Source organism: Artibeus jamaicensis, unplaced genomic scaffold (assembly GCF_021234435.1).
Source record: "Artibeus jamaicensis isolate MK-2021 breed Jamaican fruit bat unplaced genomic scaffold, CSHL_Jam_final contig_755, whole genome shotgun sequence".
NCBI lineage: Eukaryota > Metazoa > Chordata > Mammalia > Chiroptera > Phyllostomidae > Artibeus > Artibeus jamaicensis.
Window position 1 is genome coordinate 73,645 of NW_026521950.1, and position 27,681 is coordinate 101,325.

General features: G+C 59.1%; 3 protein-coding genes across 7 annotated transcripts; 2 read left to right on the plus strand and 1 right to left on the minus strand.

Annotated features, from left to right (window-relative positions):
* The first annotated feature begins 681 nt into the window (after window positions 1-681).
* Window positions 682-3,364, plus strand: LOC119047173 (5-hydroxyisourate hydrolase-like). 2 transcript variants are annotated; one of them, XM_037142547.2, is made up of 4 exons: window positions 682-778; window positions 1,290-1,429; window positions 2,547-2,682; window positions 3,116-3,364. In XM_037142547.2, exons 1-4 carry the CDS (start codon window positions 719-721, stop codon window positions 3,203-3,205), a joined length of 426 nt encoding a protein of 141 aa, XP_036998442.2. In that variant the 5' UTR covers window positions 682-718; the 3' UTR covers window positions 3,206-3,364. The 2 variants fall into 2 exon arrangements, with proteins under 2 accessions (XP_036998442.2, XP_036998449.2); XM_037142554.2 differs by lacking the exon at window positions 682-778 and adding an exon at window positions 790-944.
* Window positions 3,365-3,394: 30 nt separating this feature from the next.
* Window positions 3,395-19,669, minus strand: GAS8 (growth arrest specific 8). Of its 4 annotated transcripts, XM_053672219.1 has the most exons (14): window positions 19,523-19,669; window positions 18,684-18,951; window positions 17,144-17,333; window positions 16,713-16,890; window positions 14,840-14,917; window positions 11,803-12,000; window positions 11,378-11,584; window positions 10,014-10,068; window positions 9,281-9,486; window positions 8,659-8,826; window positions 8,282-8,368; window positions 6,648-6,857; window positions 4,864-4,929; window positions 3,395-3,743 (listed from the first exon to the last, which is right to left on the minus strand). In XM_053672219.1, exons 5-14 carry the CDS (start codon window positions 14,852-14,854, stop codon window positions 3,594-3,596), a joined length of 1,362 nt encoding a protein of 453 aa, XP_053528194.1. In that variant the 5' UTR covers window positions 14,855-14,917; window positions 16,713-16,890; window positions 17,144-17,333; window positions 18,684-18,951; window positions 19,523-19,669; the 3' UTR covers window positions 3,395-3,593. The 4 variants fall into 4 exon arrangements, with proteins under 4 accessions (XP_053528194.1, XP_053528197.1, XP_053528196.1 ...); XM_053672222.1 differs by lacking the exon at window positions 19,523-19,669 and having other exon boundaries at window positions 6,648-6,851; window positions 18,684-19,328; XM_053672221.1 differs by lacking the exons at window positions 17,144-17,333; window positions 19,523-19,669 and having other exon boundaries at window positions 18,684-19,324.
* On the plus strand, window positions 16,664-27,681 carry DBNDD1 (dysbindin domain containing 1). Its single transcript, XM_037142598.2, has 5 exons — window positions 16,664-16,717; window positions 20,026-20,296; window positions 25,886-26,038; window positions 26,318-26,470; window positions 27,191-27,681. Exons 1-5 carry the CDS (start codon window positions 16,664-16,666, stop codon window positions 27,343-27,345), a joined length of 786 nt encoding a protein of 261 aa, XP_036998493.2. The 3' UTR covers window positions 27,346-27,681.

The following is a 27,681-nucleotide window of genomic DNA, read 5'->3' on the forward strand; positions in this document are numbered from 1 at the left end:
TTTGCCACTACCGGGGTGTGTTGCGGGTCACATTTCTGACTTCCTCCGGAGATTCCTTCCTTAGGGCTTACTCCACCTGGGCCCGGCCTCGCCCTGTGCCGCAGGGAGTCATTTCTCCTTAGGGCAGCCTCCTCCCCGCCTTCACTCACACAGGCTGCCCAGGACTCGGCTGGAGGGGACAGGGCCTCACATGCACGGTGGGCCACCCGGACCTTTGTCTGTCCAGGGCTCCCCGGGGCTCGCAGGTGGAGTGGGGGGGGGCGGGGGAGGGGCGGGACAAGAACAGCAGCTCAGCTCCATCCCCTGTATCTTAACCTCCGGAATGGTTACCGCCCCTTTTCACGGATGGGTAAACTGAGGCACCGTCACCTGGCCTATGGGGCAGGGGCAGTCAGAATCGGACAGCCTACCTGACCGGTCAGAGGCTTCCATCGAAACCCTAAGTATCCCAGGTAAAAGGAAAAAATTTACCCTGTTTCTGGGACTCTTGGCTGGGGGGAGTAGGGCGTGTGCGCCCCACCTCCTGATGCTGGGCCAGAGGCCTGCCCCGCCCCCCAACCTGCCTCCAGCCCGGGAGCCCCGCCCCGAGCCCGGCCCACCTCCCTGGACTCCACTTCCGCCCGGAGGAGCCTCCGCAGCCCTGCAGGTCTGTGCGCGCGCTTTCTCCCTCCCGGGCCCCCTCGGGAGCGAAGTCCCTGGGGCCCTGCTGGTGGCCGAGATGTACCTCCCCCTCCCAAACCCCCGGTTTGGACAGACACGTGGATCCGGGTCCTGGGAGGTGACAGAAGCCGGATGGGGCCGGCCGGGGAGGTGCCCCACAGGCGGTGGCGGGTGTGGGACGATCTCTGGCATCTCAAGCCCTTGCAAGATCCAAATCAGCGCTCATGAAGTCGGGGGCCGCCCCGCGGCTGCGCACGCTCCGGAGACACCTGGGGTCCCTGGAGGTAGGGGCTGGGGTTCCCGGCCCTGTCTACCTGGGGCGGAGGTCCCGTGAGCCAGGAGACACAGAGCTGAGTCCTGGAGAGCCGGTCTGACCATCCACGCCCGCTCAGACCCGCTGTGTGTCGGAGGTGCCCCGGAGGGTAGGGGACCTAGCGGGGGCGGACAAGGGACACATCGCTGTGGCTTATGAACTGTGTTTCAGCGTGCCCACACCCCAGCCTTATAGGGGCTGGTCAGTAACCCTCCCCAGGGACAGTTTGGGACTCTGTCCCCCTGGGGCTGTTTACTCTGAGGTATTGCAGCGGGTGTGGACATAGGGCTCACCCTGTCCCTCTCTCCTGGCCCAGGGCAGAGGCATGGAGCCAGGCAGCAGCCCTCTGACCACACATGTGCTGGACACAGCCTCGGGGCTCCCAGCCCAGGGCCTCTGCCTCTGGCTGTCCAGGCTTGAGGACCATGGGCAGCAGTGGACTGAACTGAGGAAAAGGTAGGAGGTCTGGACAGCACTGGGGTCCAGACCACCTGCTCTCAGCACAGGGCTGGCCCGAGCTCTGGCCTGGGACGAGAGCAACCCAGCCCGAAACAGTGCCCCGGGAGCTGCTGGCAGAGCCCCTGCTCACTCCCGGTCCACGGGCTGTGCAGCCCAGCCCAGTCAGCACAGCCGCACAGCAGAGGGCCGGTGGGTTGAGGCCTGAGGAGGACCTCAAAGGGTCTGAGGTCACCAGGCAGCATGCTGGGCACTGTGTTTCTGTCCTTTCACTCTGACAGCCCCCTGACGACCCCTGTACAGATGGGGAGACAGGCAGCAAGAGACAAGGGACAGTTCACACCCTACCTGGTGGCGCCCAGCTCCTCACAGGCCTGGCTCCTACCTGGCGCTCTGCTCTGTGGGGGAGGCCCAGCCAGGCTGGTGTGGGCACTCGGCTGGACCTGTGAGCAGGGGACAGACAGGTGTCCCATCTCAAGGGAGGCAGGCTCTGCTGGAGGTGGGAGTAGGGGGCTGGTCCCTAAGGGTTCAGGGCCTCAGGGTGTGAAGCTTGTCCCCTCCCTGTTTGGCCCCTCAAAAAAGCAGGATGTCCAGGTCCCATGTGAGGGGCAGCTGTGGCCTTGGAAGGACATGTGGAGTTCCCTGGGGGGTCATGTGGACCCATTCCCCAGCCCGCAACAGTGCTGCTCTGTGACCACAGGACAAACACACCTGCAGGCACAGCTGGGGGCACCAGAAGGCCTGGGCGTGACTCCCCTGGGGTGCGAGCAATATCGACCCAGGTGCTGGGTCGATATTGATCATGGGGATGACCCAGAGAGTGAGAAGTCCAAGTTACAGAACAACATGAATCCTGAAATCCACTTTACATTTCTGCAGGTTTGTAAATAAGCATACCTATGAGTTGAGAAAATCTGAGAAAGTACAGACTAGAGTGATTATTGCTCATGGGGTGATTGTGGGAGGTTCGCTTCTCCGTATTGTGCAGTGGCGGCTCCAGAAGCCCAGGCCCTAGAGCCTGGGAGGGTCAGGCTGGAGGGGGGTGGCTGAGGCTGCAGGGTGTGGAGGCCGAGAGAGCCCGGCAGGGGTGCACTTCATCCCCTTCCGTCCTTCCCAGCTACACCAACCCCGATGGCCGCTGCCCGGGGCTCCTGCTGCCGGGCCAGATGAAGGCAGGCACCTACAAGCTGACCTTCGACACTGAGGGCTACTGGAAGCAAAGGGGGCAGGACAGCTTCTACCCATATGTGGAGGTGAGGGCCGGGGCTGGCCGGGAGGGTGGAGGCCCTCACCCCCAGGTCCTGCAGTGGACAGCACCCCTGCCCTGTCTCCCAGAGCGGTGGGGGGCAGAGTCCAGGGCGACTCAGCCCCTGTGGACACAGGCAGTCACTGCACCCCATCCAGCTCACTGGGCCTAACCTTGCTGCCTTCCCCTCCACCGGGCCCCATCCGGGGTGGGCCCTTTGGAAGTATGGCAGACCCAGGGGTTCCCCCAAGCAGTGCTTTCTCTGGAGAGGATTCAGCCTCACCCACAGCCCTCCCCCGGTTACCATCGGGCTCTGGTTGGCCTGGGGCTCCTGTCCCCACCCCGGAGCCAGACCCCTTCCACGGTCTGGGCTTCCAGCGTCTCTCTGGGAGTGCTGGGGTCAGGCCCACAGCCCTCTCCTTGGTGCCTCTGGTTCTCAGGTCGTTTTCACCATCACAGACGAGACCCACAAGTTCCACGTCCCCTTGCTGCTGAGCCCCTGGTCCTACACCACCTACCGAGGGAGCTGAGCGCTACAGCCCGGCCTGGGATGCCCCCACCCTCCACAGTGGGCTCCGTGCTCCTGGGAGGGGCCTCTCAGGCCCCACCTCCTGAGGGATGTTTTGGCCCCACCATGTTTCCAGTGTCAGCTGAGACTCGCATATGAATAAAGTCGACGTGGCACCTGAGGGCTGCTGCTGTCACTGGGCAGCGTCACTGGGCAGCGCCTGGCTGGTACTGGCCAGCAGAGGTGGGAGGGGCGGATGTGGTGGCTCTGGAGCTTATCTGCCACAGCCACGCAACAGGACATGCGGTGACCGTGAGAAGCCTTCATTTGCTGACCTGACAAATCCACACACACCTGCTGCCCACGGTGTATAAAAGCAGGTGTTGTGCAGGGAAGAGTCCTGGGCAGGGTTACGTTGGGGTGGCCACAAGTCCCGCGGGGCCCTGGCCCAGGTTCTGCCCCATCACAGCTGTTTCCAGGGGCTGGAAGCCCACGTTGTCCAGGGGGACCCCGAAGGCCTGGAGCTTCGCCTCGTAGGTGCGCAGCAGGTCATTGTGGGCCTGTGGGGAGAGAGCAGAGTCGGAGGCAGGGCCACAGAAGGGGCCACACCCTCGCTCAGGCCACCCGGCTCATGAAGGGTGGGAGGAGGTAGAAAACCACACAGGAGCCTGGTGACCACCCCTGTCCCAGGAGAGCACAGGTCTGGGCAACAGACAAGGTTTCCAGTCCCTCCTCTGGAAAAGGGATGTTCTTAAAAGGGTGAATTTTGTTGGCTGGCTGTAAGGAAGAGGCAAGGCCCGAGAAATGTTCTGTGCCAGACGAGACTCCGAGCCAAAGCTCCAAGGGCACCTCATCCTCACCATCACCAGGCAAAGGCCGTCAGGGTCTGGAGTCGACAGGAGCTCAAAAGCCAAGGCCAAGCTCCAGAGGGACCAGGGAGGCTGGGCCTGGCTCTCACCCTTCACTGGGCTGTGGGCCCCTGACAATCAGATGCAACCTGTGGGGACCCTCACAAGAGCTGTGCAGACCAGCAGGTGGCCCCGATTTTGTGTGTACTAGTACCAGTGTGCCAGGGCGGCCGAGGGAAGGGTTCAGATGGGCAGGTGAGGCTGGGGAGGGCCAAGGAAAGTCCCAGGTGACAGGTACCACCTTCACCTTGTGGCTGCACAGCACAGAGCTCCCACGTGATGTCCGCCCCACAGAACTAAGGGCACGTCTGAGTTACTTGGGCTGTTCTTGGCGTCTACAGGCAGCTCTGTGCATCTACATGGGCAGAGCCCACAGCTGGGGGCACTGGTGGGGGCGTGCAGTGTGGGTGCAGGGCCTAGGCCTTTGGGCTCATGGGGCTCCCAGGACAGACGGTGGGGTCAAGGCACTCGCTGCCCCTCTCCAAGTTCGGGAAGCAGGGAAAGGCACGCAGCTTTCAGCAGACGTACACAGGTGTCAGGTAAGGTTAGACTCTCAAGGTTAGTCCTGCTTGGAGGACTTAGGGACTTAATTGGGGATCAGAGGAGGCCCCTCCCATCACCCCAAAGGCCAAGTCCAATGGAGGACCAGAGGAGCTGCTGGATGAGACCACGGGTGCAACAGGCAGGTCCTAAGAGGGTCACTAGGGCGGGGACGTGCCACAGGCCACATGCCACGGGGATGGTCCCGAGGGGGGAGGCGGGCCCCTCCCACCTTGCAGACTCGGGCCAGCTCGTACTGCAGGTCCTTGATGGTGCTGTTCTTCGATTCCAGGACATCCTGAGGAGAGAGAGGCAGGTGTGAGTTGGAGACTTGTGTTTGAGCCAGGGCAGAAGAGGTGTCTGGGGACTCTTACTGGGACCCCAGCTGTCTGAGGAACAGCGGCCTGACACACAGGGTTCTGGCCATGGGCAAAGGTCTCCAGGGACAAGGGAGGCAGCACCAGCCTCGGGAAGTTAGAAAGGGGCAGACCTGGCGGGTCCAACCAGGAAAGGCCAGAGCTGGCCCACCCCCACCCAGGCCCAAGGTGCTGCTGTGGGGACCCTTGTGTGCGAGGCTTCTTCATCCCCTTGTTACCTACCCCCTCCAGTGACTCACACAGACATAGGCACCCCATCAGAAAAACTGTACTTGAAAAATAATTAAATAAAAAATTAACAAAAAAAGAAATGGGCGGTGGCCCCTGGAGCACAGTTGCCAGCAGCCCAGGCACAGCCCCTCCTGTGTGCCTGATTGCCCAGCCCCCAACAGCCTGTCCCTGGTGACGCAGCACCCAGGCACTGCAGCCAGTGAGCACGAATATGGGCACTCACTCAGCCTCCCCAGACCTTCCTTGGCCGGCGACATGTCCACCCTGCCTTGGCCTTCCCTGCAGGTCCTATGGGCTCTCAGAGCCGGTCTGCTCTGCCCAGAACCTTGCAAGGTCCCCTGCCAGCCCCAAACTTAAGGGCACGGCTGACAGCTGCAGAGTCTTCCCCACCCAGCTGGCAGCACACCAGGCCTCAGGTGCAGGCTGAGAGACAAGCAGCCTGCCGCACGTTCAGTGGAGATGTGGAGGCTTCGTGGGCCTCGGGGCAGCGCGAGCAGACAGGGTGCCCGGTCAGCCAAACTGCGCGGGGACACTGCCACTTCCCAGGATAACGAACACCTGCCCACTGAAGTGACTACACCTGCTTCTTGGGGGAAGAACCCATCCGCACTGGGACAGGCCTCTGGGTGCAGACTCGGAGGCCAGCTGCACACCCGCATCTGTCGGCCTGGTCCCCACGGCCTGGCAGCAGCAGGTCACCCAGCTTCCCTGGCAGCACCGACACCCCTAACTCTGCATCAGCATTCTGTCTGTGACACCCCCCAAAACCAGGTCTAGGTAACAGAGGGGCAAGGTCCGCTCCGGGTGAGAGTGGGCCTGCCGGCCACTGTTGGGCTTCCACCTGGTGGGTCCCAGGCACTGACCCTGCTGGCCTGTGGCCTCATCTGTCTTATCCACGGCCGTGCCCTGAGCCCAGGACGTCCTGGCACAGAGCAGCCCCATGAATAACTGCACCCAAGTGAACGGATGCTCAGCCTCTCCCCAGAAGTACCTCCCTCCGGGAAGCCCTCCCCAGCAGCCCCCGAAAAATCCCATACCCGACCCTGCTGCCCAACAGCCAGGGCCGCATGCCCTGTGAGTGTGCAGGAGGCTCAGCCGCCCCCAGCCAGTGTCTGGGTCTGCTGCCAGAGGCCCACAGACCTCACGCCCAGGAGTGTGAGAACGGCGGAGCCCCAGGGCCTGACGGGCTCCACTGAACCTGTCCTGAGAAGTAGAACCAGCTATGGCCTCAGGGGACCGAAGGCCCTGCAGCTAAGAGAGAAGGGGTGACCCGGACGAGAGAACTGATGAGCGTGGGGACCACCCCCCTGTGACCAACCTTGGGTTTCCACTGGATAAGCGGAATCTAGGCATGCTCAGGTCTCGCCATGAGACAAGTGACGTCTGGCTACCCCTGTGTGGGGCCTACCTCCAGCTTGCGAGACACCAGGGTCAGGGCCTCGGGGTCCAAGTTGGAGGCGGCCAGCACCTCATTGAGCTGCAGCTCCTTCTTCTCCACGGCCGCACCGAGGGCCTGCAGCTTGCGCTCCAGGACCAAGTTCTTGAGGCCTGTCTTCTGCTGCACGTCCAGGATGGCCGCAGTGAACTTCCCGTAGAGCTCGTCCCTCTCCCGCTGCACCTGGAGGGACCCTCCCCTGAGCCACTCCTGCCAGGGGCCAGGACACACCTCTCCCCAGGCCATCCAGCAGGCCCACCGGGTGAGCCTGTCATCTGCACTGCCTGGACCCCCACTCCCTGCAACTGTCACACCATGGAAGGCAGGAGGAGACACCAGCTGGACCCCTCTAGGAAGGCACCTCAGCAGCACACAGAGGGGTCGGCCAGGCCTGACCCCGGGTCTGGGCAGTGGGCTCGGGTCAGATCTGTCCCTGGTCACACCATGTGAAATCCAGGGCATCAAACTAGCAAACAGCATTTGGGGGTGGGAGCCCCAGATCCCACCCCACGTGCTGCCACCGCCCTGGGGCCAACTGCCTGTCAGTCAGTAAAAGTGCCTCTCATCTCCTAAGTCCGTTACTTTCAACGGTGCTGTGAAAAACAAGACTTTGCAGAAATGTGGGAAGTGAGCGGCCCTAACCCCACCTGCACACGCCACCGTGCCAACCCCACCTGCACACGCCACCGTGCCAACCCCACCTGCACACGCCACCGTGCCACCCCCACCTGCACACGCCACCGTGCCACCCCCACCTGCACACGCCACCGTGCCACCCCCACCTGCACACGCCACCGTGCCAACACCTGGCACCTCCTCCCTCAGGCCGCCACAGCCCGCAGGCCCTTCTGAGGCAGCCGCGAAGACGAGCGTGGGTCTGCCAAGCTCACAGACACTGCTGCACCGCCAGGCGGCTCGCAAAGGTGGGAGTGCCCTGCCCGGGCAGACCCCGCCCGCTTCTGGAGGCGTGTTCGGACTTGCTGGAAATCTCAGAAAAGCACCTTCTCCACCAGGCATGTCAGCAGCTTGAATCCCTGAGAGCTGGTGCAGGTGGGAAGTGGCCCCTGGGGCACGTGGGGTGAAACTACGTCCAAGAGCACTCGGGGCAGATTCGGTCAGAAATCTAGATGGAAACCTGGCCGGGAACCGACTTTGCTGGAGATGCTCACACAGCTGCACAAAGACGAGCCAGGACGCCGAGGACTGCAGTGGGGCTGCTGCCCAGGGGAACCGCCTGCAGAAGCGCCAGCGCTCATGGGGTGGGGGGCGCGGGGCATCTAGGGGCAGCGCAGCAGGCAGACACAGGAAACGCAGAATGTGAGGCCGGAGGCCACACCCTCACTGCAGGCACAGGAAGCGTCTGTGAGACGGCACCAGGCTGCAAGGGGACCTTGTCGTTTTCACCTGCAGACGCAGGGTGCACCATAGAGTGCAGCACTAGAAACGTGTGTGTGCAGGGAACACGCTGCTCCCTGGAGGGGCCGGGTCCCGCCCGGTGTCTCAGAAGGGAGCCTGAGGGACAGGTGAGCGAATGTGCCACAGGCTTCTGCCTCAAGAGCTGTGTGAAGAGCAGGCAGCAGGACCCCGGGAGCCGGCCGGCTGCTCACCTGGACAAACCGCTGCTCCAGCACCTCGTGCTCCCACTGCAGGCTCTTGAGGTCCTTCTCAGTGACTTTCAGACGGGCCTTTGTGCACTGCAGAGAGAGGAGGGTGGGGACAGAGGGCACTCAGGCTGCACTGCAGGCCCCAGGGAGAGGCCAATGCCAACAGCAGTCACCAGAGAGAACCAGCTCACAGACACAAGGGCACACCTGTCTCCCAGGACACGCGGACTCCCAGTCACAGAAAAGAGACTCCGTCCCTCTCATGAACTAAGGGCCCGCCCTGCACGGGCATCCGGAGGTATTACCCAGGCATCCCCTCTCTTCTGAGCCTGGGAGCTGGGGTGGGGTGGGGAGCAGCAGGGAGTGAATGAGCGACGCACCACCAGGATTTGCTTGTCCCGCTTGTGGTCGCCCAGCTTCCTCCGCATCTCGTTCATCTCCTCCCGAGCCTTCTGCAGCGGGTCCGCCAGGCGCCGGTTCTGTGCCGACACTTCCTGCATCTCCTTCTCCAGGTGCTCCTCCTTCTTCCGCATGTCCTCCATCTGCTCCTGGGGGCGCAGGGCGGGCCGGCTCAGCGGGGGTGCCAGCTGAGCTCAGGCCCCCGAGATGTCCTGTGCTGCAGGGCGCAGACCACCAGACCTGTTTTGTGTGTGCGCACAGTTTTTGCACAATTTTAATAGGCTCTGAATGTTCTATGAATGGAGTTTCCGCAGGTTCGGGCTTGTTCAGGACGCCCAGAAGGGCGTTCCAAATCGTGGAGACACCATTTCTGCCAGCACCTGGTGACAATGGCACCTGCTGGGCTCCCACCACAGCCCTGAGCCTTCAGCCGCCAGAACACGCACTGTCCTATTAATTCCCTGCCCCACGTTAGGGGGCAGCTCGTTTTCAGCCACAGGCATAGATGAGGTTACATTACCTGTGACTTTCAATCAAGGACAGGCAGGGCAGCATCAGAGACACTTGTGTCAGGGGTGCGGGGTGGGGTCTGATGGGCAGCACCTTGAGGGAGGTGATGAGGGCCAGGTTGTTGAGGGTGATGTCGTTGTAGTAGTTCTTCATGTCCGTGAAGGCCTCCTCGTGCCGCTGCATCAGCGTGCTGATCTGGCCGTTCTTCCTCTCCTCCACCTCGTGGATCTCGGTCTTCCTCCGCAGGTCCAGCTCGTCCCTGAGCATCTTCATCTTCTTATCATACTTGGCCTCAATTTCTGAAAGGCAGCAGCACACACAGCAGCTCAGCGGGGAACAGCCAGCGGGTGGAGGCTGCCAGAGAACGAGGTGACGCGGAGCGTTTCCGCGGACGCTCGGGGGCCTCACTCCCAACACAGCACGTCTACTGTCCTTTCCCGTGGCAGCCGCTGCTGCTCAACTCCTGCAGGGGGCTCCAGGGGGCTGAGTGGCCTCATGTCCCAGTGGTCACTGGCCATGACCCATGTGGCCTCCCAGTCACAGCTTGGAGATCTGTGGCTAAAACGGACAGACCTCCTCAGGCCAGGAGCCATGGGAAAGACTGAATAGTGACCCCTGCCCCTAGTCTGGACCAGGAGTGGGCAAATGGGTGGGACCACCACCTCCCCTAGTGACATGGAAGTAACTTGTTCTGGGATTCTGAGTGTCCATCAGCCATGGCACTGACCACACTCTCTCTCCTGGCAGGACTGGGCTGCTGTGACCTGCCCCGCCAGCCCTGTGGCAATGAGCCCTGGAGGTGAGTCACTTTCTGCCGGTCACTCACCTCGCACTTGCCTTTCAAAGTCGTTCCGCATCTTGGTGATCTCCTCAGTGTGCTTCTGCAGAGGCCGGAACAGGCGAGTTACCAGGTGACAGAGAGAGACGGCCCTTCGGGCCAGCCCCGCCCTCGCTGCTACAGAAAGCCCAGCCCTGTGGATCCATCTGTGAGTCTGTGGGACGTGCCCACAGTGACAGGCTCGGACGGCCACGTTTTATATCTCACTTCCCTGGCTGCAGTCAGCTCTGAGCTTCAGAAAATGGTAACAGATTTTCGAGCACTGAGTGCACTGACCTCGCCTGGCCCACCTGCAGGCTGGACAGCTGTGGCCGTGTCTCCACACACCTGCAGGCTGCCCGGCGCCTGCTCACCTACTCTAGCTGTGGCTTGGAGCAACATTAAAAATTGTTTCAACAGATGGCTATTAAAAGTCTGAATTAAGAGTGTTAACTGTTTTTATAGCAGTATTTTTACCCAAACGGGAACTCTGACCACACAGCTAATCAGGCCTTGGGTAAGTGCACAGTCTCACGTCACTGAACACGCTGGAAACCAGCCTGTGTCAGGAGGGACCAGACCATTCACGAGGCCCAAACTTGAGCTCCCTCAGACTTTACTGCAAACTGCAGTTTCACAGGGTTTCTGTCCAGATCCAGGGGAGGCTGCCTTCACGTGAGACAGGTGTGTTCACAGTCTTCTCGACCGGCAGCCAGGAAGAACCTGTGAACACCAGGGCCAGACACACCCTCCCTCCGCCCAAACCCTCCACAGGCTCCCTGGCATGGCCAGGGTCAAAGCCCAGGCCTCCTGTGGCTTCTGGGCCAGAGAGCAGCAGCTCCAGCCTTCACACCGGCCCCTCCCCATCAGCCCAAATTTGTCAGCCCTCCTCAGAGGTCAGAACAGGCCCTGGCACCTGGCAGGCCCTCAGCAAAGAAATGCCAGCCCCCACCTGGAACCCCCACCAGCCTCCCTCAGAGTGGACCAAAAGGTCTCGAAAGTGGGCCAGGTGCCTGTGAGCCCAGCTTGCAGGACAATCTGCCACAGCCACCTAGGGACGTGTGTGAGGCATGGTGACAGTCTGTGTTTCTGAATGCACCTGACGTGTCTCTGGGGGGGCTGGTGGGTGTCAGGTGTCAGCAGCTCACGCAGAGGAGCCGAGTGGGATGTTCCTCGTGTCAATTTAGCATCCAAGCCTGACCCAGGATTCTGCACTTGGCCCCCAAAGTGGGCCTGCATGGCTGCAGGTGTTTTTTAAAAAGTACTTCAATTAACTGCAGAACTGCGGGAGTTTTTAAACAGAAGTGTGAACTCCCAGTCACTGTTGGCCACTCAGGCGCGCATGCTGCCCAGCAGCTGGCAGAGGGACCCACCAGCCGCAGGTTCTTCACCACCACCTCGCTGGCCAGCTCCTGCTCCTTGAGCTCCACCTTCAGCGCCCGCATGTCCTTGCGCAGCACCCCCTCCTGCGTGCGGTGCTCCTTCTGGGCCAGCTTCATGGCCACAGTGCCCTCGGCCTTCATCTCCGTCAGGTTGTTCTGGTGCTCGTACAGCAGGTGCTTCACCTTCTGCTTGTAGACCTGCAGGCAGGAGAAGCATGGCCTGCACACACATGCTCACCTACTCCCCCGCTCACCTGTACATGCGTGTAATCTTTTATTTAAAAAATACCTTCAGGTTCCCAATGTAAAGGACTCAAAGCGCTATGATCCCCCCCAAAGCAAGGAGAGAAAGTGCCCCCACCCTGCCCAGCATCTCAGCAGTCACCCCAGAGGGACAGGCAGGCTGCCCCACTCACCTTGATCTCCACTTGGTGCCTCTCCTCGGCCTCCTCCATCTCCCGGTCTTTGTTCCGCAGCTCAGCCTTCTTCTCCTCCAGCTGCCTCCGCGTGATCTCCCAGAAGGTGTGGATCTTGTCCCGCTCCAGCTGGAAATAGTTGCGCTCCTCCCGCTCTCGGTCCAGCTCCTCCCGGATGCGGGCAATATGCCCCTCCACCTGAGGGCAGAGCAGAGCCTTCAAGGGACCCTGCCAGACCCACCCACCTGCGGGGTGCCCGGAGGAGAGAGGCAAGCAGGAGATGGGGAGGGGCCACCCTCATCTGAAAACACGTGAGAGATGAAAGGGGTTGAAACAGTACCAGGCAGGCTTCAGGCTTCAGGGCGGGGCACACTCAGCAGAAAGCAACAATCTGATCTGGCCACTAATCACACGATTATCTATTTTCATCCATTCTTGGGAGCTTATACTGAGGACATTTCTCAAAAGAACAAAAGGGCTTTCTCCTCGAAGATACTAGCCACACCATTATGGAAACAGCAACATTAAAAAAGAAATAATCTAAGCCCTGGCTGGTGTAGCGCAGTGGATTGAGCGCGGGCCTGCGAACCAGACAATCGCGGTTCGATTCCCAGTCAGGGCACATACCCGGGTTGCAGGCCAGTTCCCTGCAGGCCAGTTCCCAGCAGGGGATGCATGAAAGGCAACCATACATTGATGTTTCTCTCCCTCTCTCCTTCCCTTCCCCTCTAAAGATAAATAAATAAAATCTTTAAAAAAAAGAAATAATGTAAAGAAATGGTTGAAAATTAGCCTCAATAAACTAGAAGATTATACAAACCAAATATACCAATGAGGGGGAACCCAAAAAAACTAGAATTATCTTCTGGAGGGTGAACACCCTGTTCAATAGTCCAGGCTTCCCCCACTAGGCACGTGTTCTGGGAACCCATCTGTATCAGTGCACCTGCTGGTGTTGTTGTGAGAGGCTGCATTCGGCTGCAGTGAAGTTTTTTTGAAGACTCAGTGTTTCTATCCATTTCCTGATGGGTGATTGATAAGTGCACCTGCCCACGCCATGCTCAGTGTTCTGCAGGTTTTGACTAAAAACTGGCATGAGCCGTGCATCCCACCCTCTCTATTCACCCAACCTCACCCACAGTGACTTCTTTTGTTTCCCTGGATAAAAATATTTTCAAAGGGAAACAATTTGCTGATGTGGAAGAGGTGAAACAAAAGACAGCAGAAGCACTAAAAGGAGAGTTTAAAAACTGTGTTGAGCAGTGAAAAAAGTCTTGCTAGGTGTACTGCATCGAATGGAGAGGACTGTGAAGGTGGCTGAAGTAAAACACACAATTTTTTATAAATAAATTCTGGGTTTTCTCGGGTCCCCCTTCATAGATATGAAAATGACATGGCAGCATAAAGACACATTCAGAAAATGATGCTGAATCACCTCTAAAGATATATGTTAAGCAAAAAATATACAGAACCAGTAGATCCCTAACAGTGAAGAGGTATGGTCCAGAGCCAACTGTCAATCTGCAAATAGGCTTTAAAATTTTTTTAAAACTGAAAAAACAGAACAGATTCCTGGGATCTTCTTAGCACACCTGAGCCGCTGTCCCTCTGCTGACAGCCCCTCCCCAGGAGGCCTGGGGTGAGGGCCCAGGCGGGGTCGGCCCCTGCGAGGGAGACACAGACCCCAGCATGTGACCAAGGTCTGCGCAGATGTCGACATCTTCATGTCACAGACCTTTAGCGTCACTCAAACAGTCTAAACCAGGCTCCCGGGATGTGACTGTCTCACGGGATGTGATTTTGCCACCACTCAATACACAGATCTTTTATAAACGTGCAGATTTCTAGCTTCTCTTTAAAAATCAGTGAACAGACAGCTCTGGGCCCGACGCCCACAGGGGAACTGCCCGGCGACCTGCCTGCAGCTGCCCCGCCCTCACTGCCTGGACCCAGGACACCCAGGACCCTGGGCACTTCTGAGGGGTCTGTGCATGCTCTGCAGACTGACACCCGGCATGGCATGTCCACGCTGTCTCCACAGGGACCAGAAGTAAACAAGGAGGGAAGAGGTGGCCCAGCTGTTGGGGTGACATGGTGTGCGGTCCAGTGACCTCCCCAAAACACAAAGTGCACCCTGCCGCCCTCTGCTGAAACCGCTCACAGACCCCCCTCCCCACATTTAGCAAGTCCTCTGCAGCCCCCAGCCCACCACTGGCCACTGACAGCCCCGAGCTCCACCCCTTGGGCGTCTCACCCACAAAAAGCTACTCCAGGGCCTTTGCTCAACACCCCCATTTCAGCCCACGTGACCCTGGTGGTTTGCTGTGTGTTTATTTTTCATCCTACAACTTCTTAAAGGAAGGCAGGGTGACTGGCAGCCACGCCCAAGCAACTCTGAGCCCTGTGGCAGATGCGCCCCGGCCGCCACCAGAGACTTGGAGGCTGCAGCGGGCGCCAGTGTAGCTCATGATTTGCTACATGCTACCGCCCTCAGGAGCCTTTTAATTAAAACTGTAATTATACAGTTATGCTCACTAGCCCTACCTTCATCAACATGGACAAGTGGCTTAAAATAATTCCTTATGTTTACTGGTAAATAAAATAAACAACAATACTATATATTCATTCACTATTATAACAGCTCCACAACCATAGGTGCATAAAAGAGTAAGACTGAAAGAAAATACAAAAATTTTACATCAGAGAAAAACATTCCCTTGCAAATTCCTACCGCACTATAAAGAAGCTCTCCAATGGCTGGACTGCGTTTTTGTTTTTTGTTTTTTGTTTTTTTTTTTAATGTGCAGTGTGCTTGAGTGACTGCTTCGGCTCCCTTGGGGGATTGTGGAGATGGGGCGAGTGTGCTGGCTGGGACGGGACTGCAGGCGCTGAGGGAGGGCGCTGAGCACGGACGGGAGGGCCGCACCAAGGGCACAGCCCCAGCAGAGGTTCGCGCTAATGGCTGGACCAGAGATGGCACAGTAACACCCGGGACCCTGCGCCCGGATGGGGCCAAGGCACAGGGCCGCCCGCTCACCTGCTCCTTGTTCATGTCCTCCGGAGCGAGCCCGTCCACGACCGGGGTACCTCTGCCTTTCCCTTTCTTCTTGGGCGCCTTCAGTTAAAGAAGAGACGCTTGGGTAAGCGGGGCTCTTGTGCGATGGCTGGGCTGTCCAGCTGGCTGGTTCCCTCCTGTGTCCCCGCTGCGCTACCTCCATCCCCTGCTCACTGTCTCCTGCCCCTGCCTACAGGACTCACTCTACCCTGAGGTTCCCCACCCTCTCCCCACTAGTTTTTTGGAGGAGGAGAAATCTCCCTTTTCAGAAGAGAACATTTTCTACCTCAGAAAGGAAGGGCGGGAACTCGACCACGTGCACCTCCCGGTGCAGGGCCGAGCGCCCCGCCCCCCCTCGGCGTGGACGCGGAAACCCAGGTGGCCTTGAGAACAACCCTGGGACCAGTGTCAATGCTACCGTGTGGCTACAATGTTTGGGAACCACCACAGAGAAGCCCACGAGAACCTTCCACGTGTGCTGGGAGAGGCGCCTCCGTGGCAACGATCAGACGCGCGAAAGAGGCTTTCTTTCTTCCAAATACAAAACTGCAGAGGCACCGTGTCCGGGGTTCACTCCGACTACTCTGGCGTCACTCCCCCTTTTACCATCCCGACCAGACGACAGAAGCTCCTAGCCTGCCCCTTGCCCCACAGGACGTTTCCAAATCCCCGTCCTCGGCCCTCACTGCTTTCAGCGGTCTGTGTTCCACGCTTGTCTGTGTCTACGCGTCTGCGTAACAATTTGTGATTACAAAAAATTATGTGGAAATCTTAAAAGCACAGAGAAGCAAAAAGAAATAAGGCAAATCATTCCTATCCCTCAAGCTAGTGAGAAGTATTTTGGTGGCCTTTTCACGGTTGATATTCAAAGACCCATGCGCCGCAATTTCCACTCCTGACCACTAATCCCTCTTCGCCACGGAGTCCACCCACCAGAGGCCCCTGTCCGCTCAGCGTCTGGGACCCTCACAGCCAACCGCAGGGCTCCCCACGGAGAGAGCGTCCCCACAGCTCCCCGCCTGGAAACTGAGTTACTGACAACTGAAGGGGGGCAGCTGAGAGCCCCATCACACGCGGTTAGATGAAGCCAGGCTGCCCCCTGGGCTGCCGTGGGCACTGGACCTTCTGCCCAGGACCCCCTGATGTAGAGGGGCCTCCTGCCTCGCAGAGCCTGGAAGTCCTAGGGTGTCCCCTGCACCCCAGGCCCCAGGAAAACCCCAAGCTCTGAATGAGCCTCCCGCTCCGGGAAGGCTCTCTGTTCTGGACACATGGGATCTGGGCCCTGGGAGGCTGAGTGTGCGAGGGCCTACAAGACCGCCGGCAAGAACAGGAGCCTGGAGCCCAGGGCTCTCAGCTACGAGCGCCGGCGGATGCGGGACTCGCGGCGCCCGAGACTCTTCCTCCCCCCTGCATGCTCCTTGCGGAGCAACAAGTTCTCCCTTCCGGGAACCCAGCGCCCCAGGCCCTTCTCAGGGTCTCCGCGCAGGGCCCGCCCCGGCGGTCTGGCCGGCACCAGCCTCACCATGGCTGCAAACGTCTAGGCCGGCCGCGACCCACAGACTAAAAAGCGTCCACCCGGCGGAAGCTGCGCGGTCTCCCAGCAACCGCGGGGCGGTCCCGCTCGAAGTATCGAAGATCCTCGCGAGATTACGCCCGCCGCGACAAGCCCTGGCAACAGCAGGAGTGAGTCCCCAGCAACGCGCCCCGGATCGAGTCCGAGGTTGCGAAGAAGTAGGTCTTGCCTGCAGCCGGGCATCATTCACACACTTGATCTCCCCGACACCCCGAAACGCGTTTCGTCGCGGGATGGACGTGTACAACGCCGGCCTCCCCTACTGTTTGGTCCACTTCTTACCTACGGTGTGGAGAACAGGACCTAGCCCAGGTGCTCCGCACAGATGCCTTCAGTGAAGGAGGGAGCGAGGAATTATGCAGTTTAGATTCAAATTTGGGCTGAAACTCAGCCCCTGAGCCTGACCTTATCTGGCCCACCTTCGAAGATTCCTTCCCTGTTGGTTTGGAGATACACGAACCTTCAAAAAGAGACAAACGTGAAAAGTCTCCAAACTTTTGAAATACGCAGGTATCCCCTCCACAAAGGTAAACTGCCCTGCCTTGAAGAGGCTGCCTTTGTGGCTCCCTGTTCTCAGGGCGAGGAAACACTAGAAACTGCCAGAGGATTCCAGACAGGATAGATACATATATCCTTGCACTTCCCATATATCAGGCTTCTTCCCTAACCATGTTGCAATTCCCAAAGCAAATTTTCTACCACTACACTATTACCTGCATGTACCGCTCTGTGTCGCTTCTGTTTCAATCCAGAAGGCTGAGCGTTTGTCACAAGCAGGTGCCCATCTTCACCCACTGTTCATGGTCTTGTTTTTCTACACTCTCAACTTTAGGATCTTCCCGATTAGTGGTTTTGCAGATGTTTCCATCTGCTTGGAGATGAGGGGTCCGCTGTCTTTTCCCCCTGGAACAGAGTGGCAATGATGAAGACAGGTTGGATCTGGCTGCCCCACCCGGGAAGCAACATGTCTTATTTGCTCTTGCTCTCTGGCTTTTAGACACCCACCCGGGGGCAGAGATCTGAGAGCCACCCTGATGAGCCAGAGGAGCTTCCTGTTTGCCCAGCCCAGCCCTGACTGTTCTTGCAGGGGAGCAGCCAGTTGAAAGGGCTGCATTGACCCAGCTTGCACAGAGATATGATTTATTTATAGCGGACCCCGAGGCCTTTGTGAGGTCTGGTCCTGCCACTGTGCCGGAGCAACCAAGACCTGCGCCTCTGTGCCAGACACCATTGGCCTGAGAGGGGCCTCCTCCCCCAGGGCCAGGCCTCCTAGAGGGAACTTGGCAGGCGAGGCAGTGCAGCTGGGTAACACAACGGAGTGATTATTATTATTTAACGCTTAATTTACAGGCCCAATATGCTAGGTGCCTCATACTGATTGGTTTTCCTTTTAGAAGTCTGGCTCGGAATCCTGAATTAAATAAAAGCATTAACAATGATTCCTTTCAGCATAAAAAGGCAAGAATAGGAGGGTTAGCTCAGGATAACCAGACAGGGTGTTCATTTGTCACAAACCCAGAGTGTCGCTCAGTTCATCAGCGCAGGCTACAGAGATGATAATGTATGGAGCCCCGGACTCCCCACAAGGCCCGAGCGACCTGCTCTTTTCATGTTGATTTCAGTTCCAAGTTTTTGGAAAGAGCCTTTTCTTCACATGCGTGGCTTAAATCACTTACTCAGCATCATGCTGTGCAACTCAGAAATCTGAATAAATGGCATCTGAGTTTTTTACAAACTCCCAGAATCAATGTTAATCATCAAATCTCTTATATGTCATCTAACATTGGCTCTTCCTAATGCCCACTTACTTGGTTGGTCAGGTAAACTGCCTCAAGCCACTGCTTCAGCTGGGTGGATACCTAGATGTTAGGGTAGCAGAGTTGCTTAAGACTACACTCTCTTTTAGAGACAGAAGTGAAGTTATTACCAGTGAGAGGACATAATGTGTGTAAGATTTGCTTTGCATTGGAAGGAGGCTTTGAGAGTAAAGAAACAAGATCATCCATGATCATCACTGAGTCTGAGTGATGGGCGCACACAAGTTGATCGTGTTATTCTCTCTACCTTGGCTTGAAAATGTTCTTAAAAAGTGCTAAAAGTAAACACTGGCCTCTGGATGCCTTTGACAAGAGCCCCCCAGTATACATTTACCGTCCTGCAAATAGTGATAATTATTAAACAATTACTGTTATAGTTACTGTGGCTGCATAACATGTTATACACTAAATGCAGTGGCTCCATAGACTGACATACCTGTTTTGCTCATGAATCTGCAGCTACACCACCTTGGCTCCACATGCCACCCAGCAGGGGGCAACTCGAGCACCTGGGGCTTCCTCACCCAGGGCGCCTTGGCTCCAGGGACGCCTTCTCAGAGGCAGCTGGGTCCTCCTTATGACCCAGCCTTGGAAGTCGCAGATCACCCCTTTGGGCACATGCTATGGGGCAGAGCAGCCACACCCCTTGCCCAGCTTCAAGCAGAAGGAATCAGGTGGGAGTGTCTTGCTCGGAGTGGGGGATTCTAGAAGACATGTGGGGTGAGAAATACGGCTCCGATCATTTTGAGAAAATGCCATCTGCCACCCCAGCACCCAGTGCCCAACCGCTGCCCACACCACCCACCCTGTAGCTCTTTCCTCCCTGAGAGGACAAATCCTCCGCCCCTTGGGATGGCACAGAGACAGGGCGCTTGCAAACTATAGGGGTGAGTCCTAGTGCGTCATGACGTCATTTTAGGCAGTTTTAAATAGCAGGTTTTGTTTTCATTTGTTTTGTAAACTACAGGAAAATGAAAAGTATTAGTCTAGCTCGCTGAGTCTCAAAGGCCTTGGGATCCCTGTGACAGGGGCGGGCTGCATGAACCAGCTGTGCCTGCCTTTGCAGGGGTCAGGGGATGGGGTGGGGGGCTTGCCTGCAAACACCCCGTTCATACCCACGTCCCCCCTCTGCAGGCCTTTTCCACACCCAGCTAGGAACAAACTCTGAAGTTTTCTCTGGTTTGGTTTGTTTTTGTAAGAATGCAGACCTTGATCACGGATTCGGGTCTTCCGGCTTTCACTGCCTGGCTGGGCATTGTAGATCGGGTTACCTACCTCTGCTCAGCTTCTTCCCGTGGAAAACGAGGTACCGTCGTCTTAGCGTCACTGACAAAATTGAGATACTGGACTCAGAGGGCTTGTGTGCGGGCCGCGCAGCGGCCAGCGCTGGGAAATGGGACCGGAGGAAGCGTTCTGTGCGCCCCGCGAGCCCACGCCCTGCCTTCCTTCCCGGGAGCTGCCCCCATCCCCTGGCCTTCAAGTCCTTGCCTCCCATCCCCCATCGACGACCCCTTCGGCCTCCCCATTAAAAGCTCTAGCCCTCCACCCCCAGTGTTTCTTCGTAATATTTATTACAACATGCAATTCTATGTTTAAGGGCCCTAGGCTGTAGGCTCCGTCTTTGCCTCTCGTGCGAAGCGCGGGTTCGTAGCTGGCGCCCCATAAACATCTGGGGGTGAGTAAATGGACGGAACTCCGCGACTGCGGGAGGAGCGTGCTCGCAGGGCTGGAAGGCCGCGGCCAGGTCCGGGTGGGTCCGCGGGGGGCGGGGTTCGCAGGCCCGGGTCCGACAGGGGGCGCGCGCGGGGCAGGCGGGGCCGCACCTGTGCTGCGGGGCGGAGGGAGGATGGGGTGGCCCGGGCCCCGGAGCAGCTGCGCGCCCCGCCCCACGAGCTCCTCCCCGCCGCCGCGGCCCCCCGGCTGCTGCCCGATGCGCTGCGCTGGGAGCCGCGAGCCGGGAGCCGGGCCGAGTCGCCGCCGCTGCAGGGCCGCCTGGGCCCGGTGACGCCGCTGGCTGCATGGAGCCCCCGGAGGGCGCCAGCCCGGGAGGTGAGTGTGGCCCCAGGCCCAGGAGCCCCTGCGCTGCTCCTTTCCCGCAGCGGAGCCGCAGCCCCTGGTCCAGGGCCCATGCAGCCACCGGAGCCGCAAAGACCATCGGCTGCTCCGGGTCCCGCCAGCGCGAGGCTGGTGGCACCTCCCGGGAGCTGCCGACGCTGGGCGGGGGGCGCACAGACCGCGTCCCCGCCCCCCTCGGAGCTCCCGGAAGCGGTGTCTGTCGTGCTCCTCGGTGGGTGGCTCAGAGTTTCATCCTGAACCCCTCACAGCCGAGCCGTGGGTCCAGGGTCCGATGGGGCGCGCCGGGGCCGGAGTTGGGGGTCTGGGTGGGGGGCGACGCAGCTCTCTGGGCCGCGCGTCTGCTTTGTTCGCCCCAGCAGCGGCTTCTGGGCACTCAGGCCGGGTAGGGGCGCGGCCGGAACCCTGTCAGGCGCCAGGCTGAGATGGGGTCTCGGAGATGCACTGCCTGCGGGGGTGGGGGCGCTGACTGCCAGGCTTGGTGGTCTGGGAGGGCAGATCTACACCGAGTGATCCCTCCTCGCAGCCCGTCCGCCGTCCTGCCATAGTGGGAGGAAAACTGTGGGAACCCCTCTCAAGACCTCTCCTAAAGGGTCTGGGGAACTAGGATGCGTTTGCAACCTAGTTCCACCCGCCTAGGAACTAGGATGCAAACGCAGGACTCTTCAACCCGCCTGACCAGGCCCCGGGAGCATCCTTGGTTTCCTGGGGCTTCCATTCCAGAGAGCCACTCCCTGCCACACAGGGGCCCGCCGAGGGCCCCCCAGCGGCTCCAGCGACTTCCCCAGGTACCACACGGCAGGCCCGGAGGGGGACCCGGGAGCAGTGGTCCGAGCTGTCCAGCTGCAGCCAGTTGTTGGGCTGTTCATTCCAGAGCGCTGCCTGGGGGCCCTTGTTATCCTCCCTGCTGGCATCACACTCCCAGGGGCTAGTGGGTGTCGGCTTCCTTTGTTTTGTCGTTTGTGGGATCCAGCCTTTTCTCACAAATGACAGTCCCAGGACCCCTGCCCACCCCCCACCCCCGACAGCTTCCAGTGGCAGCTTGGTGGGGATGGGAAGACAAGGCTTGCAGAGCAAGGGCTGGGGAGAGGTGGGCAACACGGCCCCCCACAGGGCTGTGCAGGAGCCGAGCGACCCTTCACTTGCAGAATCTCAGCTACTAGAACCTCAGACCAAGGGGCTTAGGGTACAGACGTGGGCTTACCAGGTGCCCGTTCTGTGGGAGCGGGGCTGGGGCGGCTTTCAGGGCCACACTGAGGGACCCATAGTCAGCGGCCACAGGATCGCAGAGCTCACGTGTGGGGGGCCGTGACTGGCGTCCTCCCAGCTCAGCGACTTTTGTAAACTTTATTTGGAGAGTGGCACACACACAAAAGGAAATCGCAGAGCAGCCCCTCCTGCCCACTCACCCAGCGGGACTGGTAGCATATCTACTGTTTCATCCACAATAATTTCTGAAACTCTCTCTAAAAGGTAAGGCCTTCATGGAGCATAAAATCCCACCTTGGACCTAAACAAATTAACAATGTCCTAACTGTCAAAAGGGTACAGACTCAGAGGTGAAAGTGTCAGGGAGGGGTGGGGAGTATATTTCTGGAAGGGCCGCAGCTCCTACCTCTGGAGAGCCAGGGTTCTGGGGTCAGGGACTGGGAGATGCAGTGCCAGGGCCCACCTGTGACCACCTGCCCCCTCTGCAGCCATTTTGTTCTTCATGGCATTCATTCATTCACTTCACTAGTTCATTCCTCTGCTTGTGGGTGAGTGCAGGGGCGAGGCCCTGGGCACATAGCAAGGAACCTGAAATTTGGGCCAAGTTCTCAGCACCATTGTGCTGGAAAATAGGTCAGCAACAGAGCACAAGGTAACCCTATCGCTTCTGCTCCCATCAGCAGCTGGCTCTGGGTGGGGGGCATGTGGCACCCCATCAGCCTCCCCATGGGGACCTGTGCTGGGCTGCGAACAAGGACCTACCTCTCCAGGGACATCAAAAGTCCACAATGGCCTCTGCCCTGGGAGACCCAGCCAGCTTGGTGCTCAGTCAGGCTGCCAAGCCCCCCACCGTGTGCCTGCTGCTGAGAGGCGACTCTCCAGGGACCCAGGAACAGCAGGGGGTCTGACCTTTTGTGAGTTTGCCCCTTGATCCTCCAGGTATCGGACGGACTAATTGCACAACCCCTTTACTCACTGTGACACGAGTCTCGGGCTCATTCATTCAACAAATTGTGCACCTACTGTACACTAGGACCAAGCCCAGGTCCAGGAGCTCACACTTCCAACACCTACTCCCCGCCTCTGAGCCTGGTGCCTGGTGCACAGTAGGTGCACAGCAAATGGTACATGTCCTCCTGGCTTTGTCCTGCAACTCCAGCCAAAATCAACCTTTGTTTCCACTGAGGATTTTTAAAAATTGAGAAATGTCATTTGTGCTGAAATTCACCTTTTCAAAGTGTACAGTTTAGTGTTGTTCATGCACAGATGGGCCCAGACTCGAGGGGTCAGCTGAATGGCTCTTTGACCGCACGACGGCATCAGAGCAATACGCACTCAGTAGATACACTTTGAGTGTTGAGTTCTGGCCTTTTCCTGGACCTGCGACATGACACTGTCTCTTGTGATGCCAGGCAGCTGCAGGCTGACATCAGTGCTCCTCAGGGCACACCTGAGGTGGGTGGGCTGAGCTACTATGTTCAGTAGGTTAGGTGTGTCCAATGCACTTCTGACTTAACATTTTTGGGATATAACCCTACTGTAATGTAAGGAGCATCTGTGCTCACTGGGTGGTGCAACCATCACTGGCACCTAATTTTAGAATATTCTCATCACCCCCAAAAGCAGCCCTGGGCCCAGGAGCTGTTACTCCGTGCCCCACACACACTCCAGCTGCCAGTCCACTCCCCAGGTCTTCTCGATGTGGTTTTCTGCTCTCCACGGCTTTGCCTACTCTGGGCATCTGCATAAATGGCGGCATAACATATAGCCTTTTGATCTGGCCTCGTGCCCCCACCATAACATGTTCAAGGATTGTCCACGTTGCTGCAGGAGTTAGAGCTCTGTCCTTTTCGGGGTGGAGTCACATTCCACTGATGGAAGGGTCCGTCCTGCTCCGTCTACCCATCCTCCACTGGTGGACGTCTGGGCTTGAGTCTGCTTCTGCTTGTGGATAATGCTCCTGTGGACGCTCACATGCAGGTGTATGTGCGGACGGGTGCTTCCAGTTATTTGAGGTTTAAGGGTGGGAGTGGAGTTGCTGGGTCCTGCCGAGGCTCCACCTTTCAGAGCAGGACTTTCTTCAACTGTGACCGTGCCGCCTTGCTGGCATTTTGACTCTTGATCTCCATCATATTCTTCCAGCTCAAAGATCAGTATCCTTGATAGCAGGACATACGTTTTCTGCTTCTTCTTCCCCCAACAGCTTTGACCCAGGCCAGGCCACTGCCAAAGGGTAACAGAAAAGATGCAAAAACCAGAGATGCACTATTCTGTTGACCCTACAACACCCTAGATGCTCTGCTGTTCCAAAGGATGCTGGAATTCGATCAAATGTGCTTCTTACAGTCAGTGCAAGAGGCGCGGGGGCTGAACTGGGGGCTGTGCCAGGCTCCAGGCTCCCGGCACCTACAGGGGCACATCGCACATGGATGTCCCACATAATGTCCCCACAGGGTGGGGCAGCAGTGTGCTGTCTGGCTGAGTTCCTGCTGGCTCCCTGGCCCGCCCCCCATCTCAGGTCCTGTGCAGGAAGGTGGGCAGCACCTGTGGGCTTGGTTCTCCCCACCTGCCACTGCAGCCCCCAAAAAGTGCAAGCAGATGCAGCCCCCACAGCTCCAGCCCTCCAGCAGCTCCCCCAAGGTCCCTCACAGTAACAGTGACGGCTGTGTCTGTGTCCCCGGGCTCTCACCCTGCTCCCGTCTGTCAGAAGCCTACTTCTGCTGGTGGGCCCTGGGAACACAGCACCTTCCCCATGGGCACAGGTCAGGGGTCAGTCCTCCTCCTTCTGGCCCGTCGCCAGCCCCGTGCCAGGACCTAGGAGTGGAGGCCAGCAGCTGGTGGTTGTGACCTCTGTGCCTGGGACAAGTGAGCCACTCTCTTAGCTGGCTGAGACATTGGTTAAGAAGCCAAGTGCTGGGACAGAGGACACCAGGAGCCACTGTCACTGTGGCACTTACTGTCCCACTCCATAGCGATGCTCTAGACAGATGGGAGCACCTGCCTGGAGCCCCCACCGGGTTACCCACCTACCACCAGGGGCCACATGTGTGGAAGTGTCTCAGAACTGTGTCAAAGGCCAGGACACAAGTCCACCCCTGTCACGCTTGCACCCCTGTGCGACCCCCACCCCTTGGCCCAGAGCAGCATCCAAACTCTCTCTCGTGCCCTCTGGGCGGGAAGGTGTCCTTGCCCAGCTGGGAGGGCCGGGCCAGGGGTGGGTGTAACTCGACCCTGGGAGGATGCTCGCCAGCCACACTCCAAATGCGGCAGAGGTGGAAACCGGATCCCCTGAGCCCCAGTCCAGCCCACTGGCCCAGGCCCCATGTGATGAGAGTAGGGTGCAAAGCCCGGCAGGCTGCCAGCCAGCAGGTCTACCTTCCCTCCGCCACACTCCAGGGAGGGTGCTGCCCGCCCGCCTGGAGAAGCCCGCCTAGACAATCAGGCTCCGGGACTGTCAGTCAGTGTCCCACTCAGCACGGCACCCTCCAGACCCACTTGTCCCCTGTGGCGGCATCCTGGCTGCTGACCACACTGTCAGGGGGACAGGCCCACCCCTCCAGGGCAGCTGTTGGCGCTGGGCCCCCCAGCCGGGCCTCTCTCGTCGCGACACTCAAGGCAGCTGCTCCATCCACGCCCGGCTCTCAGTGCTCAGAGCGTGGCAGGGCACTGTGGGGGGGCACCAGGGCTTCGTCACTGGAGTCTACCTGCTTGGTGGGGGGTCCCAGGGGACGTGCGGGGAAGGCTCCAGGACAGTCTGCAGGAGGAGCTGCTGGCGTGGGAGACAGTGCCCTGGTGGTCCTGTCTCCACGGAGCACAGCACCAAGGGGCCTCCTACTTTCATCTCACACACACACACACACACACACACACACACACACAAAATTGTTGAAAATGAGAAATTACATTCTTCCAAAGAAAAGTGAGAAACACTAGGGAAGGATTTTCCAGTGGTGAGGTGGGGGGGGGGGGCAAGGGGTCTGCTCAGGTGCCGGGTGCCCTGCTGCTGCCCTGACTCTTGCTGTGACAGAGGGCGCTGGTGGGGTCAGACGTGACCGCGGTTCTGTCACAGCAGCCAGTCCGCAGAGGACCGACAGGCAACGGGCTACGCAGAGTCCACGGGAGACTGGCATGGCCTGCGTGCACTGAGGCTCAGACATGCAGGGCCAGGGTGTGGGAATGCCACCGTGGGGGAGGAGAAGCCTCCTCAGAGAAGCCCCCCAGCCTCCAAGTCTGGGATCTTGGCCAAGACCACCCGAGCACCCTCGTCACTGCCCAGCACCTCCAGTCCTCCCTGCCTGCGTCCTGGGGGTGAGGAGCCCCTGTGTGTCCTCCCAGGTAACATTCTGTCTTTTGCAGAAATAGTTAAGGAAGTGGAGGTGCCACGGGCCGCCCTGGACACCCCAACTCCCGGGACAGGGGACAGCTGCCACTCACCTGTGGCCGAGGAGGAGGAGGAGGTGGGAATCCCCATCCCAGCACCAGGGTTCCTGCAGGTCACGGAGAGGAGGCGTGAGTATGGTGGGGCTGTCTGGCCTGCCCTGTGGGGAGCTCGACCCTCAGGTATGGGGAGCCCAGGCTTAAAGCTTTCGCTCACTGGGCCTCAGCTGTACTGTCTGTAAATAGGGGACCCCAGAAGGCATTTGGCCCTGAGTGTAGGAGCAGAGTTGGGGGGCTGGCTGTTTCTTATTAGGGCCATGCCTGGCTTTAGCCAGCGCTCTGGTTCTTCCCTGGGGCTCGTGGGGGCAGCTTGTGGAGGGACTTTGCCAATGACAAGTCCCCTGCCCCCAGAGCCCCTCAGCAGCGTGTCCTCCCTGGAGGTGCACTTTGACCTCCTGGACCTCACCGAGCTGACCGACATGTCCGACCAGGAGCTGGCTGAGGTCTTTGCTGACTCTGACGATGAGAACCTGGCCGAGAACCTGGCCGTTGACTCCCCAGCAGGTGAGGCTGGCGCTGGGCCACGAGGGCAGGCCCTGGGGCCCAAGGCCTCAAAACAACTGCTCCCTGCAAACCCGTATTTTTTTAAATAACTTTATCTCAACTGCATTTAAATGCGCCTTGGCCACCGCGGCACCACTGAGTCAGCACTGCTGCACTCCGCATTCCCCCTACCCTGTCCTCATGGCCCCACGATGCTTCTCAAACACCAGCAGGAGGCTGCAGCCACAGGCCTGCGGAGGCAGGACGCACCGATTCTGAGTTTCACTACAAGTCACCCACCCCGGCCCCTGCTCTGCTCAGCTCAGCCTGACTCGGCTCCCCCTTTAGCTCCTGAGGAAACATTGTTCTTGACCCAAGACCCCAAAGGCCTCGGAAACTGCACGGCAGCCAGTGGGGTGTGTGGGCCCAGGGACCCTCCTCCCCCTGCTCAGACCCTGTGCAGGGGGGTCTAGGGTGGGGTCTTTCAGACCCAACCTGCACCCTGGGGACCATGGGGGTGGCCATCTGCTTGGGGTCAGACCCCCCTCCCGGGTGGGGCCTCAGCTATGCAACTCAGGCCACACCCAGGCCCACGTGTCCTCAATGCTGGTGGCCTGGCACTCATTTTCTAAGCACCCAGGGCACCAGGGTGTGGCCGGACCTCTTTTTGGGAGGTCTGCACCCAGCCCAGTGGCTGCAGGAGACGCCCCAGGCCCTGCTGACCCTGCGTGTTCCCACCAGGCCTGCACCCGCTGCCCCGGGCCGGCTGCCTGCGATCCCCATCCTGGGCGAGGAGCAGGGCTGAGCAGAACCGCGAGAAGCAGCCCCTCAGTGACACTGAGCGGCAGACAGCGACCGTGGACACATTCCTCACTGTGGAGAGGCCCCAGGACTAAGCCAGCCCGCCCCAGAGCCCAGGTGGGGGAAGGCGAGGCCGTGACTCTGTGGACACTCTGCCCACTCCACGTGGCCCTGGGTCGGGGCCTCAGGCATCCCGCACAAGCACAGCCCGGTGGCCTTATGTCCAGTTCCTTCCTGGTCCCTGGATCAGGGCTGACAATGCCCAGGGATGAGATGGGAGTGGCCTGGGCCTTCTGGAAACTTCTGTCTGCAGGACTGGTGCTCATCTGTCACAAGATTCCCAGGTGGATACCGGGTGACAGAGGATCTGAGCGATGACAGCTGCTCTGCAAACCCCCTGGGGTCCAGCCAAGTAAACGGTGGAAGAGTCA

What these genes read in the sequence shown, in the direction of transcription:
- LOC119047173 (XM_037142547.2), top strand. Translation starts at nt 719, where the DNA reads ATGTACCTCCCCCTCCCAAACCCCCGGTTTGGACAGACACGTGGATCC. An exon ending in GTGGATCCGGGTCCTGGGAG is followed by an intron (nt 779 to 1,289) that starts GTGACAGAAGCC and finishes CTCCTGGCCCAG; the next exon opens with GGCAGAGGCATGGAGCCAGG. An exon ending in GCTTCTACCCATATGTGGAG is followed by an intron (nt 2,683 to 3,115) that starts GTGAGGGCCGGG and finishes TCTGGTTCTCAG; the next exon opens with GTCGTTTTCACCATCACAGA.
- GAS8 (XM_053672223.1), bottom strand. An exon ending in GGCACCAAGTGGAGATCAAG is followed by an intron (nt 11,585 to 11,802) that starts GTGAGTGGGGCA and finishes TCCTGCCTGCAG; the next exon opens with GTCTACAAGCAGAAGGTGAA. An exon ending in CTTTGAAAGGCAAGTGCGAG is followed by an intron (nt 9,487 to 10,013) that starts GTGAGTGACCGG and finishes GCTGCCTTTCAG; the next exon opens with AAATTGAGGCCAAGTATGAT.
- DBNDD1 (XM_037142598.2), top strand. Translation starts at nt 16,664, where the DNA reads ATGGACGTGTACAACGCCGGCCTCCCCTACTGTTTGGTCCACTTCTTA. An exon ending in GGAGGGCGCCAGCCCGGGAG is followed by an intron (nt 20,297 to 25,885) that starts GTGAGTGTGGCC and finishes TGTCTTTTGCAG; the next exon opens with AAATAGTTAAGGAAGTGGAG. An exon ending in GGCCGTTGACTCCCCAGCAG is followed by an intron (nt 26,471 to 27,190) that starts GTGAGGCTGGCG and finishes TGTTCCCACCAG; the next exon opens with GCCTGCACCCGCTGCCCCGG.